The following is a 19,499-nucleotide window of genomic DNA, read 5'->3' as shown; positions in this document are numbered from 1 at the left end:
TTCCTTCCCTCCCTCCCTCCCTCCCTCCCTCCCTCCCTTCTTTCTTTCTTTCTTTCTTTCTTTCTTTCTTTCTTTCTTTCTTTCTTTCTTTCTTTCTTTCTTTCTTTCTTTCCGTGAGTCACTGCCCCTCCCAGCATAGCCAGTTTGGGACAGTTTACAACAGATCAATAAAACAACAATTAGTTTACAACAGGAGCAAAATTTCATTATTACTATAACATTAAAACATATTAAACAATAAAATCAGCTGATGGCGTATAGTATTCTTGGGGGTTGTTGAGGTGGTTATCATTCATTCTGGATACTACTAATATTCTATCATAGAATCTGAGGTGGCCTGTGCAGAATATTCCCAGAAGGTCTTCATGTGCTGATCATATTCACTCTTGCGTAGCTCCAGCTTGTATCATTTGGTATCTCCCAGCCCGTCCAATGGATGTTGAGGAGGGAGGCATTCATTTGCAGGCGCATGATTTACTTGTCCACGAGAATATTTTTGCCATACTTCATACAGAAATCAAGATAGAGCATTGCTTTATGAACAGGTGCCATGGTTTCCCTTCTACCCTGTGCCTGACAAACCTCCATACATTATTCTCTCTTTCAGGCTTCTCAAAGAGCATCTTGGAGAAAAAATAGTGGAATTAACTTTAATCTTTGATGTTGTGAAAGAGCCAGACCTAGCCAATTACACATGCCATGTTGAAAATAGAAATGGGCGGAAACATGCAAGTGTCATTCTGCGGAAAAAAGGTATGTATATCCATGGTTGCATTCTCCATGCACATTTATTTGAAGCTGCACTGCGGCATGGGATTTGTGATGTTTCTAATATAGATCCACTGAATCCAGTATGGCACTATCCAGCCGCTCCCAGGCTCATCCCCCCCTCCCCCGCTCTTGCCTCTCCCCCATATCTTGCCCAGCTCACCAGACCAGACCCAGCAGCAGCCTTGGAAGACCCTGGACAGACCGGGGACGATGATCCAGGAGACATGCCATGCTGGAAGCCCATGGCACACACTGCTCAGCCACCCACCACTGGATCAGAATGCTAAGGGGTCCCAACCTGGGAACAGCAGTGAGAGACAGTTGCCACAGCCGTCCAGAGGCACCACTGCCCTCATACAGGCCACCTACCTGCCATGGCATTCCCAAGAATGCCAGTGGGGCCCGTGGCTGCCATGCTCAAGGAAGGAAGACTCCGGGGAAGAGGGCGGGGTTGTTATCAGCTTGGGGGAAGGGCAGATGGCAAGGAGTACTGGAAGCACAGGGGGGGGGGTAAATGGTGGGAGGACACACAGGGCATGGTTGGATGCAAAAGGAGGAGAGGAGGGAGACGACCAGGAGGAGCAGAGTGGAGGAGTCGGAGGAAGACAGCAGAGAGCGAGAGGGACAGATCCAAGGAGAAGGAGGAGATAGCACAGAGTGGCGCAGCCCTAAACTGGAGCCAGAGAAAGCTGACTGGGAAGCCTCTATAGCGGGCAAGGAGGACAAAGATTCAGAAGAACCACATATCTGGCACCCTCCAAAAGGGAGAGCTGAACCCTACATGCAGGGGCAGGCACCAGGGGGAGTCCTATCAGCCAGTCAGCCAGAAGGTCCTCACAGGCGCCTTTAAATGTCAATGCACTTTTAAAAATATGTCAAGAACTGTCAAACCTTGATGAGTGGAGCTTTCACAGGGACCTCAAAAATGCCGACATTCTCAGGCCACGTCTGGGTCTATTGGCCAGACAGCAGGAGGGAGGGGGGGTTGAATTCCTTCTGGCCATTTCTATCATTTGCTTGTGATTCATTGAGCTTGGTTCTAAATAAACACACACATTTCTTGTTCCCAGAGGCTTTCAGTCATAACAAGACAAATGATTGGATCATGGTGTTCATATTCTGCACCCCATGGTGGGCTCCCGTCTCAATATCGTTAACAGTCATCTGCTTTCTTTACTGGGGAAAAAACCCCCCAAAGCCTCATCCGATCAATTTATAAAAATGATTTTCGGTACAGTCTCCACTTCCGTGCTGCCTGAACATGCTTCTAAGTCAGGGTCATGCTGAGCTGCTACTTCTCCTCTTGCCATCTGCCTCTCAGACATCTCTTTCAATAAATAACAAAAGAATTGCTTAGGGGACAGCGACTCCCTGTTAGGAGAATTTAGAAACGGTGTTAAGGGCTAACTACACATTATCCCTTGGACTGCAAGGCGAACAAACCGGTCAGTCCTGGAAGAAATCAGCCCTGACTGCTCTTTAGAAGGCCAGATCCTGAAGATGAAACTCAAATACTTTGCCCACCTCATGAGAAGGAAGGACTCCCTGGAGAAGAGCCTAATGCTGGGAGCAATCGAGGGCACAAGAAGAAGGGGACGACAGAGAATGAGGTGGCTGGATGGAGTCACTGAAGCAGTCGGTGCAAACTTAAATGGACTCCGGGGAATGGTAGAGGACAGGAAGGCCTGGAGGATCATTGTCCATGGGGTCGCGATGGGTCGGACATGACTTCACACCTAACAGCAACAACAACACACATTATGTTCAGAGGCATGAGACCAAGGCCAGGTGCCATTTTTGAAAGCCAAGAACAGCTTTGGGGCAGGGGAATTTCAAGTGGAGAAACTGAGGGAAGGGGGCAAGATAATCTTTTTCCAGCCCCCCTTTTCTCTCTTTCAAATCACTCTGCAGCCTTTCTTCCATGTGAGTGTTTTGCCCTAACAAATACGTAGTTGTCTTCATAAGGAGTTGTTTTTTTCTCCCCCCCTAATAAAAAATAACACATCCTCAAGGATTCTATAAACAGAACATCTTTGAGAGAGAACTTGTCTTTCAACTCAAGAGTACCGACTGATTTGCTTTAGCGGTTCCTGACAAGTTACACTTTGCAGATTAAAAGGAAATGAGACATCAGTGTCAGCTCAGCCCTTGTGTTTGAAGATGTCGGCTTCATGCAAGACAGGATTGAAACATATTTCGGGGCTTGATATTCTGAGCAGGGATGTATCTCTTGCATTCTAATAATTGGCTGTTTGGTTTGGTGCTTCTTGTGGACTCCGAAAAGCCAAGACCACTCTGGGCTTTCAAATGACATGCAGCTGGCAGAAAGCACTGGGGGCTGGATATGCCAAGCCTCCCTCTTCCCTCCATGGACAATTTGTGGTGCCTTTGCCAAAAAGTTTGCAGGAACAGTAGAAGCCACAGCCACAATATTTGAGCCGGGGTCGATTCCCCACCACTCCTCCTCCACGTGCAGCCAGCTGGGTGTCCTTGGGCTAGTCACAGTCCTGTTAGAGGCTGTTCTCACAGAGCAGTCCTGTCAGAGCTCTCTCAGCCTCACCCTCCTCACAGGGTGTCTGTTCTGGAGAGAGAAAGGAGAGGCGATTGTAAGCCAGTTTGAGACTTCTTCAGGCAGTGAAAAGTGAGGTGTAAAAACCAACTCTTCTTTTTCTTCTTTGTGTAACCCAGTTTAGGCTGCAGAGAGAGTAATCCCCTCCTCTAGATTCTATAGACACTCCTCACCATGGAACACCCCAAGTCAATGGTCCACAATGGTGGGCCCCACACTGGGGGGGGGGGAGAGAAGAACAGGCTCCTGCCTGCACTTTCACCTGCCATGTCTGGGTCTGAAGCAGATGGCTACTGGAAGCTATGGGGGCTCTCCCTCTGTCTGGCTCTGGTGACAGGTGGAATGTGTCTTTGAGACTCCTTTGGGTAGTAAAAAGAGTGGTACAAAAAAAGCAGCTTCTCTGTCAGGAGCCCATCCCCTATCCCACTGTGATAACTTCCACAGTCTTTAAAGAACATCGGCCTTCCTTTATCAAGAGCCTGACTCCCATCATGTGCCAGTGTAGACAAAGCCATAGTGACCGACTCATTAGAAGTCATCTCACAACAAGGCATTTTCCTCTGTCTGTCTGTCTTTCTATCTGTGCCTTTGCACACTGACTTGTCAGCTGGGGAACTCCCAAATGCCTGCTAAGGCAAGGGTAGTCAACCTGTGGTCCTCCAGATGTTCATGGACTACAATTCCCATGAGCGGGCAGAGGCTCATGGGAATTGTAGTCCGTGAACATCTGGAGGACCACAGGTTGACTACCCTTGTGCTAAGGAATCCCTGTGCTACAAGGCCTGGGGGATATTTGCTGAGTTCATAAGATGTATTGCAGTTCCACCCATGCTCCACCTAAATGGAGGGTGCACCCTTTAACACTCATATCATGTTCCTGCCCATTCTAATGAAAGATTAACTATAACTTTGTTCTGGAACAGCCATTGATTTGGTTTGTGTTCTGCTCGCCAGTCACAACTGTTGTGTCTGTAGGTCTGCTGATGACCGAGCTTGCGGTCCAAGGCAGGATCATAACCTGGCACTCACAGGGTGTCTGTTGTGGGGAGAGGAAAGGGAAGGCGATTGTAAGACGTTTTGAGCCTCCTTTGGGTAGAGAAAAGCGGCATATAAGAACCAACTCGTCTTCTTCTAATCAGCCAATGCATGGCCAGATCCTGACTGCTGCATCCAGTCAGTTTAAACTGAAGCTGGCCAATAGCATGGACTGGCAGGAAGATTTATTGTGTTCTAGTATATATAAGTTGGGGTTGCTAGTCAATTTCCCTGGTTCAGTTTTTTGCCTCTTGTACCATCATGCTAGGGTCACAGTCAAGAGCTGAAATGAACTCCCGGTGTCCTGGCCTCCGAATCTAACAATAACCAGCACACAGTTTTGGATTTCTCCATTTTCATTATTATGACTGGGCTCAGGCATGATTAGAATTCTTTTTGCCATTGCCACCCCTTGCCACCCACCCAGTTCCAGTGAAAGGATCGCATAGAAGGTGATACAGCCAAGTGGTGTGACAGATCTCTGCCTGAGGTCCTAGAGCAGGGGTTGTCAAACTGCGGCCCTCCAGATGTCCATGGACTACAATTCCCATGAGCCCCCTGCCAGCATTTGCTGTCAGGGGGCTCATGGGAATTGTAGTCCATGGACATCTGGAGGGCCGCAGTTTGATTACCCCTGTCCTAGAGAGTCATTGCCAAAGGAAACAGTCCTGATCTTGATGGACCAAGGGTGTGATTCAGTATAAGACAGCCACATATGCACTTACAAAGTCAAATCTCCTACCAACTCCCCATGACTCCAGCTGGTCTTCTTCCAGTCAGGATCCATTATTTTAACTGAGCTCAGGTGAAAGGAAGGTTTAGGGAGTAGGAGAAGTGTTGCAGCAGGAAAAGCCATTTAAGAGGAGGCTTCAAAGTATACCCCCACCTGTGCCTTACATGTCAGTAGAGTAGGTCTGCGTTTGAAGATGTGGGTTTGCTGCCATCAGAGCAAGTCTGGACTTGTGATTTATTTTGCCTTGATGGCCCCAGAATTATCTCAGTGGGCCTTGAGGCTTGGCTTAAATCAGCCACTGAAACCCCCAGAATTCTATAAGCCACAAAAAACAAGCACCAGACTAGAGAGATGGCCATGCTCCAAGAAAATCACCACTGGCCAGAACCTATTAATGCTGCAGCCTAGACATCTCTTTGTTCTGTAATTCTCTGATAATTGAGATACCTTGTTAGGCAATCAGGGGATGGATTTGATTTGTAAATAACAGCAAACTAAAACAGCAAACTAAAACAAGATTAAAAGGTGACTCCTGAACTCATATGGCTGCCTTTCCATATAAATTCCAAGTCGATGTTGATGATATATCAACTTGTCACCTTCTCTAACTTTTTATGCTCTCTCTGTTCTTTTATGTCACCAGAGTTCTTATGCCTCTTTTAGTGTTTATTTATCATGGCAATAAATAGCAGCAGCAGAATAGGGTGTAAATTAACACATCTTCTCCGGAGTCTCTCTCATTGAAGAAGATTGGCATCTTGTGATTTTTAATGAGTAGATGAGCCAGAAAACAAGGCTAAGAGCTTCAGGTTCCCATACTTGTATTTGACATGGCAGTTCAGTCTGCTAATGGCTGCCTCCCAGTGTGACTGATTTATGGTTATAATGAATCATATTGATTTTTGGCATTTCAAACTACACTGGACCGGGAAGCCTTTGTTTCACAGACATTCTCATTGTGTTGAAAAACCTCTCTCTTCCCCCCCCCCTCCATTTTAAAAACAATTTTAGGAGATATGGAAAACAGACGATAAGTGTTTTTAAAAAGGAAGGGGCATGTCACGACAGTGGTCTGTCCCTCGGCTCTAATAGAAACACTGCAGCGCAATGCGGAAAAATGGAGGAGCACAGGTCTAAACGGACACTATAACACACATCCCAGTGCAGACTTACTCGCCTGTGGGCATACATGCCTTTGGGTGTATTTGGTCACGTACCTCTTTGTCCCCATTGGAATGTGATTAAATGTGACTTCCAGTATGTGAATTCTGGCACAGTAAGAGCTCGACTTCAGGGAGGGCAATGTAACTGACATCACCACACGGCTAGATCTGATTATTATACTCATTATACGATCCTTAATTGCCTGGGATCACATTGTGAAGGACATAGAGCCCCTGTTTAAAAAATTTAAATAGTGACAAAGAAACAGCTGATGAAGAAACATTCTGGAATGGCTTGAAAGTCTGTAAAGGTAAAGGGATCCCCTGTGCAAGCACCGGGTCATGTCTGACCCTTGGGGTGACGCCCTCTAGCGTTTTCATGGCAGACTCAAGACGGGGTGGTTTGCCAGTGCCTTCCCCAGTCATTACCGTTTACCCCCCAGCAAGCTGGGTACTCATTTTCCCGACCTCGGAAAGATGGAAGGCTGAGTCAACCTTGAACCGGCTGCTGGGATCAAACTCCCAGCCTCATGGGCAGAGCCTCAGACTGCTTGTCTGCTGCCTGACCACTCTGCGCCACAAAAGGCTCTTTGCAAGTCTATATGAACACCTTAAGCCTGTTAAATCTGCCTGTTTTCATGGCGTCCTATTACAGTCACTGTGATACATCAAGAGCAGACCGTAATACCAATTAATACCTTCAGTGTGTCAGCCTAAGACAGTAAGGGAGCAGAGAGAGAGATGTTCTTGGTGGTTGGCCTCCAACTAATTGGACTCACCTGCTACAGACTCCTCACAGTCTACACCTGAGCGCCTTGTGGATGTGTTGGCAGTGGGGCTCAGGAAAGGGTGGGGAAGCATCAGTTTGATTTTATACATTCCTGTTCTCTAGTTGTTTATCCTACCCCAAGCCCTGAACTTTGGTGAGGCCTTGTCAATTATAGACCATGTCCAGATGATTAAACACAGACGTATACACACACAAGAGAATAGGAAATAGCCACCCTGTGGCCGCCACTCCAGTCCAGCATAACAATTGGTGGCTTCTGTAGAGCCAGTGCAGTGTTACATTGTTGATTAGGGAACCCTGGATTACAACCTCTACTCAGTCACAAAACTCACTATGACCGTTTACGCACTGGAGGTTTCATGCCAGGCTGCAGGCTGGAGTTTTAGTCATGGCAGGTTACCCCACCTCTTCCTGCATCCACACGGGGGAGCATTTGGCCTGGTGTGCTTCATCGGCCCCCAATTTGTGCTCCTGCACAGGAGCTGGGGCAGTGAAGTTCCCAGTGCATAAATGGTCTATGGGACCTTTTTGAGCAGCTTCACAGGGATGATGCAATCCTGACTAAACAGGACAAGTCTATATTATGGATTTCGGTTGGTTTAATAATCACCCCCCATCTCCATCTTGTGCAGTAGGACAAGGGTTTCCATAAAAGTAACTTGCCAAATCCCTTGTAATGTCACACGATATGGAAATTAAACTGGACTTAAAAAAAAACTGATATAAATTGATAGTACAGATGTCCCTCTAAGAATTCTGTCATTATTCACAGCAAAGATGAAGAAAGCAGGACATTCTAGAATCTTATGGGGCCTCTCCACCCCCAGCTCTTCTGTTCAAATACCATGGCCATGGGACTTGACTTTTGAGCAGATGCTTAGTGACCTTGTGTTCTAGCAGCAACAGCTGTATGTACAGCTGTGGCCTTTGTATTTTAAGCCCTTCTCTATTTTTTTGTTTTACTCCAGATCTGATCTCCAGGATCGAACTTGCTGGAGGCCTGGGGGCGATCCTTCTCTTGCTAGTGTTGCTTGTGACTGTCTATAAATGCTACAACATAGAACTGATGCTGTGTTACAAACAGACATTTGGAGGTGACGAAGCAGTGGATGGTAAGAAGGAGTTTAAAGAATTTGGGGGGGGGGGAATGTTCTCATGTAGTGTCCAGAATATTAAGTGATAACTACCTCTGTCTGAAGGAAAAATTGCTGAAAAGGGAAAAGATGTCAAATGCACCTGATCCAGAAAGTTCAATCTGTGCAACCCTCCTCTCATATACATAAAGGTAAAAGGTAAAGGTATCCCCTGTGCAAGCACCGAGTCATGTCTGACCCTTGGGGTGACGCCCTCTAGCGTTTTCATGGCAGACTCAAGACGGGGTGGTTTGCCAGTGCCTTCCCCAGTCATGACCGTTTACCCCCCAGCAGCAAGCTGGGTACTCATTTTACCGACCTCGGAAGGATGGAAGGCTGAGTCAACCTTGAGCCAGCTGCTGGGATTGAACTCCCAGCCTCATGGGCAGAGCTTCAGACTGCATGTCTGCTGCCTTACCACTCTGCACCCCAAGAGGCTCATATACATACACACCAGAAATTTAAATGGATCTTGCATGAGATATGAACCTAGTGGATTCTTTCCATCTGGATTAACTTCTTGGGGGTCTTAATAAAACTCCAGATGAACAGGAGGTAGGATTATTCTTGAAGAAAAATTTTCAAGGATAGGTGGTGGTTGTTTTTTTGGTCATTTGTATTCCTATTCTATCAGGGGCAATCAAACTGATGCCCTCCAGATGTCCATGGACTACAATTCCCATGAGCCCCTGCCAGCATTTGCTGGTAGGGGCTCATGGGAATTGTAGTCCATGGATATCTGGAGGGCCGCAGTTTGACTACCCCTGCAAAGTCAACTCCCATGCCTTATAGCTCACCTAGGGTCGCCACTTCCCCAGCCACTGGCACAGGATAGGGGTGCCAGCTCCAAGTTTGGAAATCCCTGGATATATGTGTGTGGAGCCTGAGGAGGACATGGACCTCAGTGGGGTACATTGCCATAGAGTCCACCCTCCAAAGCATCTGTTTTCCCCAGGGGAACTGATCTGTAATCTGGAGATGAGCTGGAGCCCTTATCCTTTTGGAGATACACAGTGTTAGAACTGTCAAGGGAATCTCTCCTAGGATGCTGTCCATTTTTCAAATAAGGAGCTGAACAGAAAACAAACTCCTCCGTTCAAAGCAGACACCCAAATTATAAACTGAGCCAGATTCCCTTCCTCAAACTGACACATAAACACCTTGTTTATCTGAAGACAAAAGTATGGGCTGATTTTGAAGAACCTATTTTCTTTACCTTCTCCTTCCCTGAATAGACAAACATGCCAAGTTCTGTCATGTCTAATCAGGCCACGGGTTTCCCTAGCTCAGTGCTGTGATTGGTTGTGATAGCTTCAGGAATAGGCAAGTTTTTTCAAAACCTGCTGCTTGAGACTCATTAATGACAGATGCCAAGGACTGAACCTGGGACCTTCTACGTGCAAAGCCAAGGCTCTGCTGATCTCGCCAGGTGTATTCAGGAGGGCTCTCAATGTACCCCATACTTGGATTCTGCCCTTGTAGCAGAAACGTGAGCAAGATTGCTGCAATGTATGTGACATTTAATTGGTAGCTAGTGGCAAAAGAGTTAATTTGAACTTGAGAGATGGATGTGATACAAACATTGGTTGCACAGTTGAAAGCCTCATAGCCATCTCAAAAAGAATTAAACTGAACAAGAGGATTTGATGGAAATATGAGTGACTGTCCCCCAGTTGAGTGGGCTTAGCTTCAGAATGCATCAGTTGCCACTTCACCTGTCAACAGTTGTACCTGTTAGGTGGTAAGAAAGGCTATCTCTGCTTTTAGTCATCTGTGGCCAGTCTCCATGTGCAGTTGCCATTGTCCAGTTGCTGTGCAGCACTCTGTCATTCCCAGGAAAGATCAAGAAGCACAGGCTCCACAGGGGTTAAAAAGCTGATTTCCTTCTGCTAACTGAACTGTGCAGTGACCCAGCTTGGTACCATCCATCATATCTCCCTGCTCTCGTATTGAAATATGCCGTCATCTCCCAGAGCCAGTTACAGCTCCCTGGAACACCTTGTTTTCTTCAACAAGAAGAAAATCAATTCCTTAGCTGAGAAAATAAATGCCTGTGTCTTGACTGACTCCTCCCCTACCAGTCACCACCAGATCTGTTTAATGGAAATTACCATAATTTGAAGAACATAAATGAGTAAATCAGAAGCTGATTGGCTATCCAGCGTCCCTTTGGGGAAGGAAGATTGATGATTTTAAACTCACTTTCAATGATTTTTTCTCCTCCAGTTGTTGCTCATTGAAAAGAGGTGCTTCATAAGCATTCTATACTTTTATCCTCACTACATTAACAATTTGATTTTTCATTTTCTGTAAGCTTGCAAATACCACGAGAGCAACCTATTAAAGTCGTGCCCCCATGCCTGATAAATTCTCATTGGAGGAAATTATATAAAAGTTGACATCTGTGCGTTTAATGTGTTATTACTGCATTAAAATATATATATTAAACATTCAATTACATTAACTGTGTAAGAATGCATTAATATAGGTGATGGAATAATTTGTTTAATGCAATTTAATTTGTTTTGTGAGGGCCAAAGGATGGCCATAATTTAAAGCCATTTTTTAAAGTCATAGCCATAATGTAAAGTCATTTAAAAATGTAGCTATGTAGTCCTCTTGTTCCAAAACATCCCAGGGGAGGGGGGAGGATTACAAGCTTGTAGCTTTATAGGTAAAAGGAGACCATTGTGAGTGTTAAGAGCCAGCAAGCTGCTTCCAGCTTATGGCAACCCCATGCATTAATGTCATCCAAAATATCCTACTGTTAACTGCCATTCTGAGGTCTTATAAACTGAGGGCTGTGGATTCCTTTATTGAGTCAATCCAGATCATGCTGGGTCTTCCTTCTGCCCACAACTTTTACTGGCATTATTGTCTTTGCCAGTGATTCTTGCCCCCCCCCCCATAGCGCAACCCACCCAAGTGCACACAGCCTCAGTTCAGTCATGTTAGCTTCTAGGAAAAATTCAGGGAGACCATTACAAACAGCCCAAAAAGCGAGGTGCAAATTCTTTCAAGAAGCAAGAGGGAGACTTCTGAGCTGCTTTAGGAAATTTGTTAAATTTATAATATGCAGCCCTAATAAATAATACTCAGTTTGGGAGCAGATGATGCATCGGGTAAACTCACCCTGATTGGCCCTTAGTGGGGGACATGCATCCAAAAGGGAGAGGACTCTCCTCTACTGAGTGTCAATTCCAGCTCTTCCCTACCTCTGTCCTCCTACTCTTCCTCCTCCTCCTTTCTGCCACTTGCAGGCACTTGGCAGGGAGAAGGAAGAGCTGGCAGACAGGTAAGCCAGGGAGTGTGGGAGGCCGACTCCCGTGGTTGGACTGCCATGCTCCCAGGCCTCCTGACCACCAGGGATCAGGGGATGCTTGACAGTCCAGGCAGCCTGGCTTACCGACCAAACCACCCTGTTTTGCAGGATCCTTCCCACCTGCTGCCCCTTTATAGATCCTGCTTTTAAAATAGGCTTTTATACTAATGCAAGATATAAGTCTAGTAAAAAATATATGACTAATTGTCTGTATGCTGTATACTCTCCATAGAACCAAATAGTGCATAGAAGTAGGGTATGAAACCTCCCAGTGACCACTTATTGATCAGGGCCTATTCCGCACACAATAGATAATCTACTTTCAATACAGTTTAGAAGTAGATTTTCCTGTTCTGCACAGGAAAATCCAGCTGCCAAAGCACATTGAAGGTGCATTATCTTATGTGTGTGGAATGGACCCAGGTCTTCCACACAATCCCTACAGAGATGTTGTACAGAAGACGTGATCAACTCCTGGATTCAAAAACAGGGCCAACAATTCTGCTTTCTTTTTGACATCTTGATTTTCACCACATTTGGCTCCTCTGCATAAGATTGTTCTTTTGCAACAGATTAACTTAACTGTTCTGGAAAATATCAAAACAAAACTTAGGTCTTGTTTTTATTTGTTTTTAATATTTGGGGTTTCATCTGCAGATAACAAAGAATATGATGCTTATCTTTCATACACCAAAGTGGATCCAGATGCATTAGATTGTGACAACAGTGAAGAGAACCAGTTTGCACTTGAAATCTTGCCGGATGTCTTGGAGAAACATTATGGATACAAACTCTTCATTCCAGACAGGGACCTGATCCCTACTGGAAGTAAGTATCAATCTACTCAGGGTTTGATTTCACCCATCTGGTGCTTCAGAGAAGGTACAGCCTACTTTTGAAGTTTTCATTTCTTTTCTGATCACAGTTAGGAATAACCAACAAGCTCTGCAAGAGGGAACTGATGAGGGAGGAGGGTGCAAATGACACTTGCCACTTCACAGAACTACCTGGAAGGGGGGGGGGCATATAAATCACCCTGGCTGTACTGGCCTCAACCATAAACCTGGTGGAAGAGCTCTGTTTTACAGGCCCTGCGGAATGCTGAAAGCTCCCACAGAACCTGCAGCTCTTCTGAGAGCTCATTCCACCAGGTAGGGGCCAGGACTGAAAAGGCCCTGGCCCTGGTAGAGGCCAGTTGGACTTTCCTGAGGCCAGGAATAACCAAAAATTTGGTACCTGCAGAGCATAAAGCCCTGAGGGGGGCATAGGGTGACAGGTGGTCCCTCAGGTATGTGGGAGCCAGATCATGAAAGCCCTTAAAGGTTAAAACCAGAAACTTGAACCAGATCCGGGCGGCAACTGGTAACCAGTACCTGACCATATATGGTCATATATGGTCCTCCTCCTAAAATGGCCAGTTATGGACCTTGAGGGGCTGGGAAGGGGAGGGGCCCTAGGTTAAGGTGACCAGATTGTCCCACTTTTGGAGGGACATCTGGGGGTACCTGGCAAATTGTACTTATGTTGAAATTTAAAAATATATATATTACAATACTATTTTTAATCAAGACCCCCCCCCCAGTCAATGGTATCCCGCTTTACCAATGTTAAAATCTGGTCACCATACCCTAGGTGGCCATCTACACAGCTCTGCTTCCCAACCATATTCTGCATGATTGCACCACTTCTGAAGTTTCTCAAAGCCTGAAGAATATTTCAGGGGTTTCTCAATGGTAAAGAAGTTGAGAAAGGCTATATTAAAGCCATGGCAGAGGGCAAAGGGAGAGATTAACCCTTTCACCTCTTATTCTTTACACAGTAGGGAATGCCTCTGCTCTGCCTCTGGGGGAAGACAACCAATGAAGAGCTTGTGGCATGGAGGAAAGAGCTAACTGCCTCCTTCCCTAATTGCCCCTCTGAAACAATGCTTCCCAAGCAATTGACAAACAGCACTACCATTGTGACTCTGGAGAGAATCTTTCAGAAGTTCATTTGTTCCTCCCCACACCTCCTCTTCCCCTGCCAGAATCAGTGGCCTGAATTCCAGAACATGTGCCTTACAACTGTGAAGCTTTTACTGCAAGTCAATGTCAGCCTTTGTTACAGACTCCTGAAGAGTTTGTAATCTTACCTTACGACTAATGTCTAGAGAACAGAGTGAGAATTGTTAGGGAAGTTCTCAGGAACTGCTTTTATATGGAGTTAAATTATTCATTTTTAGATATTTAGAAAACTTTTATCCCACCATTCTCCCTGTGGGGACTCAAGCAAGCCAAAGATGGCTCGTTGTCATGGATGTTCAAGCTGATAATAGAATGCTGCAAATACAGAAAACTGGCCCACCCCTGTTGTTATAGATGGCCTTACATCTTACACAAGAACTCTGATCCCCAAAATTAGACAGCAAGCTTGCCTTTAATCTTCCTACTTGATGTTTCACTCAACTCTTACAGACACTTAACACATTTAAGGTACAACTGTGTACCAGGAGAAGCTGTGAGGAAAACAAATTCTGCATTTCATGCACAGCTGCTGTTCTCCAGTCTTAGTTAAAAGTCTTAAAAGGAGAGAGTGGAATCAAAGTCTTTCCATTACAAAACAATATTGATGAGGAGAACAAATGGTTTAAATGAATCAGCTTCTTGCCAGGTGTTTTGGAAGACAGGGTGGCATTTTCTTTTTTTGTCCACCTATCATTCAGACTCTTGGGCAAACACTCATCACCACCACTTCAGAGAGTCATTAACCATCATTAAAATGTATATGTTACCTGAGGATGTCAATTTTCATTGCTGAGCATTCAATATGATATTCTTTCTTTCCTCCCTCACCACGAAATAATTCAACATTTTGAAAAGGGTTTGATTCTTTTGCCCAGAATGGAAGGAAATGCTTAATCACCACCTAATTATGACAATGCAAAATGTGCATTTGAAATGAGGTGGATTCTTTTTTAAAAATAAAATTTCTAGGGTTTGCAGTTTAAAAGTTGCTTAAAATCTTGCAAGGAACCCAAACTTCCTTGCATAATGGCTGCCCGTGTCATGTAAACAGATGATTGTGTGTGTCATCAGCATGAGATTAGACTAAGGTGACCAGGTTTTAACATTGGTAAAGCGGGACACCATTGACCGGGGGGGGGGGGTCTTGATTTAAAATTTAGCCTATATGGAGCAACAAAAAGTTTCATAGAATGCATAAGTACAATTTGCCAGATACCCTCAGATGTCCCTCCAAAAGTGGGACAATCTGGTCACCTTAGATTAGACAATTGCATGGAGAACAGGTGTATCAGGTCTCATGTATAAGACAGCTAATTAGACCCTCCATGTTTGCAGGTAATATATCTCTGAACAACTCGTGGTGAAAACAAAGAGTGGCTGGCTGTTGCCTTCAGGCCCTCTGTGTGTGCTTTCTGAAGGAGACAGGTTGGCTAGCATAGAAAAAGGACACTGGACCAGGGAGATCTGACCCAGCAAGATAACTCTTATATTCTTGTGGTATGAACAGGGGGGATTGGTGGAACTCCTAGAGAAGAATCCATGAACCTGTCAGAAGCCTACACATTTGCTTTCTGCTACACACTTTGCTGCTCCAAAGTCCCTTGGTAGACTAGAAGCAAATCATCACAAGGCTCTGGAGAAGGACTACAATACATACTGCCAACTGGCTTCTTAAGGAGGCTCAGGAGTAAAGTTTTCTTTGGAGATGCTTGTTTCTCATGAACATTTAATGGTGTTGTTACTCCTGATGGTTGTAGTCAAAACTGGACAGGCCACGATGGCAAATTTATGAGCACTTCCCTCACGGTTTATTGTGAGCTGAGCTTAAACTCCACTGAAAAGGCTTCTATTTCAGTGCTGTCATGGGTCTCATCATGCCTTCCCTTCCTACCTAGCCACAGTGATGGGGAAGCCTCTCAGAAAACCTCCCTGGAAGACCTGATCTACTTTTGAGCATCTGGGATGCTGGAAACTGCCATGCCAGGGCAGCTTTCAGATCTGTGGCTGATGTAGACACAGACATACATCTAGATGTGCATGTGAGGCTCATCAGAAGTTTGATTCATCATCTTAATTAAAAAAAAATATCCCACGCTGGTTTTATTCTTGGACTAGCTGCAAAGCCCATTCCTAAGAATGGGCTTTAAAAGCCCCCCCCCCCAGCCATGCTGCTTAAGGTGGTTTGAGCAACTCACAGAGGAATTAAATGGAGCCTGTGGGGGCTGGCCAGCTCATTAGCAGGGCCACACAGCTCGTTAGCAGGCAGTCATCAGGCAAGGCTGGAGGTCGTTAGCAGGGCTGGAGGTTGTCAGCAAGCTGAGAGGAGCTCCTTAGCAGGCTGGAGGAGCTCGTGAGGGGCCTGGGGGGCTTGCTCCCTCCACCACTACACTTTGCCCAGGGCCCTCCCCCCTTACCTGCTCATGAGGGGCCTGGAGGGCTTGCCCTCTCCACCACCACCCTTCACCCAGGACCCTCTCCCCTTACCTGCTGCTGGCTCTGACTGCTGAGGCATGTCTGAGAGCAAAGTAGCTAGCATTCTGGAACAGACGGTGGGAGCTATAGGGGCAGGGCCAATCAGGGGCTGCACCCTGATTGGCCCTATTCCAACTCGAACACCCAGGACACGTTCCACCCCCAGGCTGTTTCACAAATATTAAGAAGAACAATGGATAAGGATGATTACACCAACCTTTCATTTAAAAAACTAACAAAGACTTATACACTCAGATGACACAGAAAAAGACAGATGCAACAGTGCTTTCTTCAAGCTAACTATTTTTAAAGCCTCGTGGTGCATGCTGTATTCAAAAAGGCAATGCCTTGTTGCTTACTCATGACTTGGTTCTATCTTGGAGAAGAAAGATCAGGCTTGTCAAATTGTGGCTTTGGGCCCAGCCTCCTAAGACAGCAAGGACTTCCTCCTGCTGCTTTCTGAAAGCTTGGCCTGGGTGACAAGATATTGAGGCTCCCATTCCACCTGGTCCCCCTGAATATGCATGTGTTGCCTTAAGAAGAATAGCAAGGCAAACAGGCAAACAGTTTCAGAGGTGATACAAAAGGATTTCACAGCCTTAGGAAAAGGCACTCCAGGAGAAATCTTTAGCACCTAGGTTGTCTCAGTATTTGGTTATGTCTGTTCTGTTTGTACGTATTAGTTTATTGGGGGAAATAGCGTGGACTGAAGAAAGAAGGCAGCTTTGTCTGACCCCCCCCCTCCCTTCATGACTGGATTGGTTTAAGGCTGCCTTCAGAAGAATATTTGACCTGCAGAAAGTGTTCTAATACAATCTAAACATTAGGAAAAGTAGCATTTTATCTATTGTTACGATTGCCAGTCTTACCCACAGTCTTTCCGAGTGAACTGAATCAAAGGCTGCTTTCAAATCCACAAAGGCAGTATATAAAGTGCCTTTTGCTTGTTTTACATATTTTCCTATTAGGTAATCCAGAACAAGGCAGTGATCTAAAGTAGAATACCCATGTGCAAAGCCCTCCTGCTGAGCTTCCACAGTTTGCTCTTGGTCTATCCAGTTACATAACTTAACGCACAAATCCATGGTGTAAAGTTTCCAGGTTGTGTTTATAAGTTATTTAGATCAGATCTACTTTTTTTTTGTAAATTGGTATAATTATAGCAAGCCCCCACTCCTCAGGAATTAATCCTGTCTGGTCAATAAGTGAACATTTGCCAACAATAAAGCTCACCAACCTACATTCAGTTTTAGAATCTCCACTGTAATATAATCACTTCCAGGTGCTTTCCCATTTTTAAAGTTTTTAATTAAAAGCTCTAACTCTTTCACTGAGACCAGATTCCATTGTGGAAAACAACTTACAGGCTCCTTTATGGAAATACAGCTTGGTTTCCATTATACAATCCAGCAAAATGTTCTTCCCATATTCTAGGAGAAATTACATTCTTCATAGCATTATTACTCTGTCTACTACCACCTGCTATCAGTTTCTAAAACTCTCTGGTATATTTTGCATTAGCTCCCTTAATTATGACCTGCCATATAGAATGGGTCTCCACCATCTTTTTAGATCTCTCAAGATTGTTTAACTTGGACTGCTACCATCCAATCATTCTCCAATTGTATACCTTCTGCAGCAGCATTTAAATCTATATCAATGAATATACCCAGAATATACCCAGACTCCCCCACTTAAACCTAGGGGAAGCATGGGCCAGAAATGCAGTATAATATGGGATATCAAAGTCTTCCACCACCAAAGTTTCTTCAAGCATAATTATATCATATTTGGCTAGATACTCTAAAAAGGATATATATGATTTAGAGGACCAGCCAACTATGTTCCAGAAAAATAACTTAATTTGGTGACTAGGGGGATTCCCTTCTAATGCTAGCATAGGCAGTAAATCCAGTGTAATGAGGTCTAAATGTCCCAAAGAATTTTCATGAACACATCCATTCTTGCTTATAGGGTGAAATCTTCCAGCTGGTGAGCTGCTATTCTTATAGATAGCTTCCTTCTGTCCCTCCTGGGTTTTTGCTTGCAGGACAGATTCTCCTCTGTGCTAATAGGTGACACTACTGAAGAGTTCTTTGCTGGAAAGTAAGAGCCATCTGGCATCTGTAATACCTCTGCATTGAAACAGTCAATTGTTGTTTCCATGAATTTAGATCTGATAGTAGGCTTCTGTCTACTAATAATGACTATTTGTTCAGCATATGGCTGCCTTTTTTGTGTCTCATGAGCTCTCCTTAGGAAAATACATTTGGCTTTGAAAAATCTGATTTCAAATGATGCAAGAGCTATCCCACCATTCAATTTGGGAATTTCTTTCTTTGGGATTTTGCATATTTGTCATATTCCAGTGATGCCCACACACCAGTACTTGCAAAGCCCTTTCTATTAGATAGTAATGAACTTATAATCCTCCTGAACACTTGCAAAAGAGATCAGTCCGTAACAGCAACATACATCCCAGGCTCCTGGACCAATTGTTGAACAAGAATACAGAATATAGCTATCTACAGATTGAAGCTTACTAGTTGGAATCTTCCCTATATATTTAGTCTGTTTTTGCAAGATGAAATAATAACACCTTGAGGGGGGAATCCCCATGTGGATTGTGCCACTCTTGTATACAGCGCCACACAGTGTTCAGCTTGCAACATTACATGCTTTAGGAGGGAAAGCCTATCTTTCAAACGTTTCTTGAATGTGAGGGTCATTTGCAAGACCTGTTCTCCAGGGACAAATCAACCCCACCCTGACAAATTGCTTTGAATTCAGCATGCTGGTTTTAGCCCAGTACTGTCTGTACAGCCACATCAACCAAGTGGATGTGAGTGTTTGACTCTACCCTTAGGAAGAAAATTACATGTTCCAAAAATGCACAGCTGCCACCATAATAATACTCCCATTTCACCTTGTGCTTCTTTATGAAATCTAGCCAAATGTATTGTATACCTTGAGGCCTAAAATATTTTGTGTTTCCCATCCCCCCAAAACTCCCCCCCCCCCCAAGTTTCTCACTCCTTGCTTTTGGCAGCTAACAATATAAACAAATCAGATAATTTTGTTCATTGACCATTATTAAACAAAATCTCAGTAATATTATTCTCTCAGAGACTGACCTATCCCTGCACTCACCTCCTGCACCTCCTTCCCTCCCTTGCCGCCCAAGGCATCCCCACATGCTTGCCGCCTGCACCTGCCCAGTATGCCCTCGCCCTGCCGCCTAGCGATCACACCTGGCCACAGCCCACCCTCTAGTGCAGTGTGAGGCCAATGTGTCTTAGTAATGCACAATATTTTCACAGCTCAGTCGCGGGTTGTTTTGAGTCCTGAAATTGGAAGTTGCTCATACATGTTCTCACAATAAATGTACACAGGGTCACCCTGAGCAACAGTTTTAGTGCAGCACCATAAATCTGTACTTGAATTACTGGCAACTGGTCACTTCTTTCAGTTCATAGAATCATAGAATCATAGAATCATAGAGTTGGAA

At 44.9% G+C, this 19,499-nt stretch overlaps 1 protein-coding gene across 9 annotated transcripts in view; it reads left to right on the top strand.

The window, feature by feature from the left end:
• IL1RAPL2 (interleukin 1 receptor accessory protein like 2) overlaps positions 1–19,499 on the top strand; it is a 592,622-nt gene that overhangs the window by 559,490 nt on the left and 13,633 nt on the right. For all 9 annotated transcript variants that reach the window (XM_077308260.1, XM_077308262.1, XM_077308257.1 and 6 more), the window contains 3 exons: positions 608–753; positions 8,030–8,173; positions 12,174–12,344. In XM_077308260.1, coding sequence (XP_077164375.1) covers positions 608–753; positions 8,030–8,173; positions 12,174–12,344 — 461 coding nt within the window. The remainder of the gene's footprint in view (positions 1–607; positions 754–8,029; positions 8,174–12,173; positions 12,345–19,499) is intronic.

This window comes from Paroedura picta, chromosome 13 (genome assembly GCF_049243985.1).
Source record: "Paroedura picta isolate Pp20150507F chromosome 13, Ppicta_v3.0, whole genome shotgun sequence".
Taxonomy (NCBI): domain Eukaryota; kingdom Metazoa; phylum Chordata; class Lepidosauria; order Squamata; family Gekkonidae; genus Paroedura; species Paroedura picta.
The sequence above is the reverse complement of the archived record's forward strand: the minus strand, read 5'-3'. Positions and strand labels throughout refer to the sequence as shown.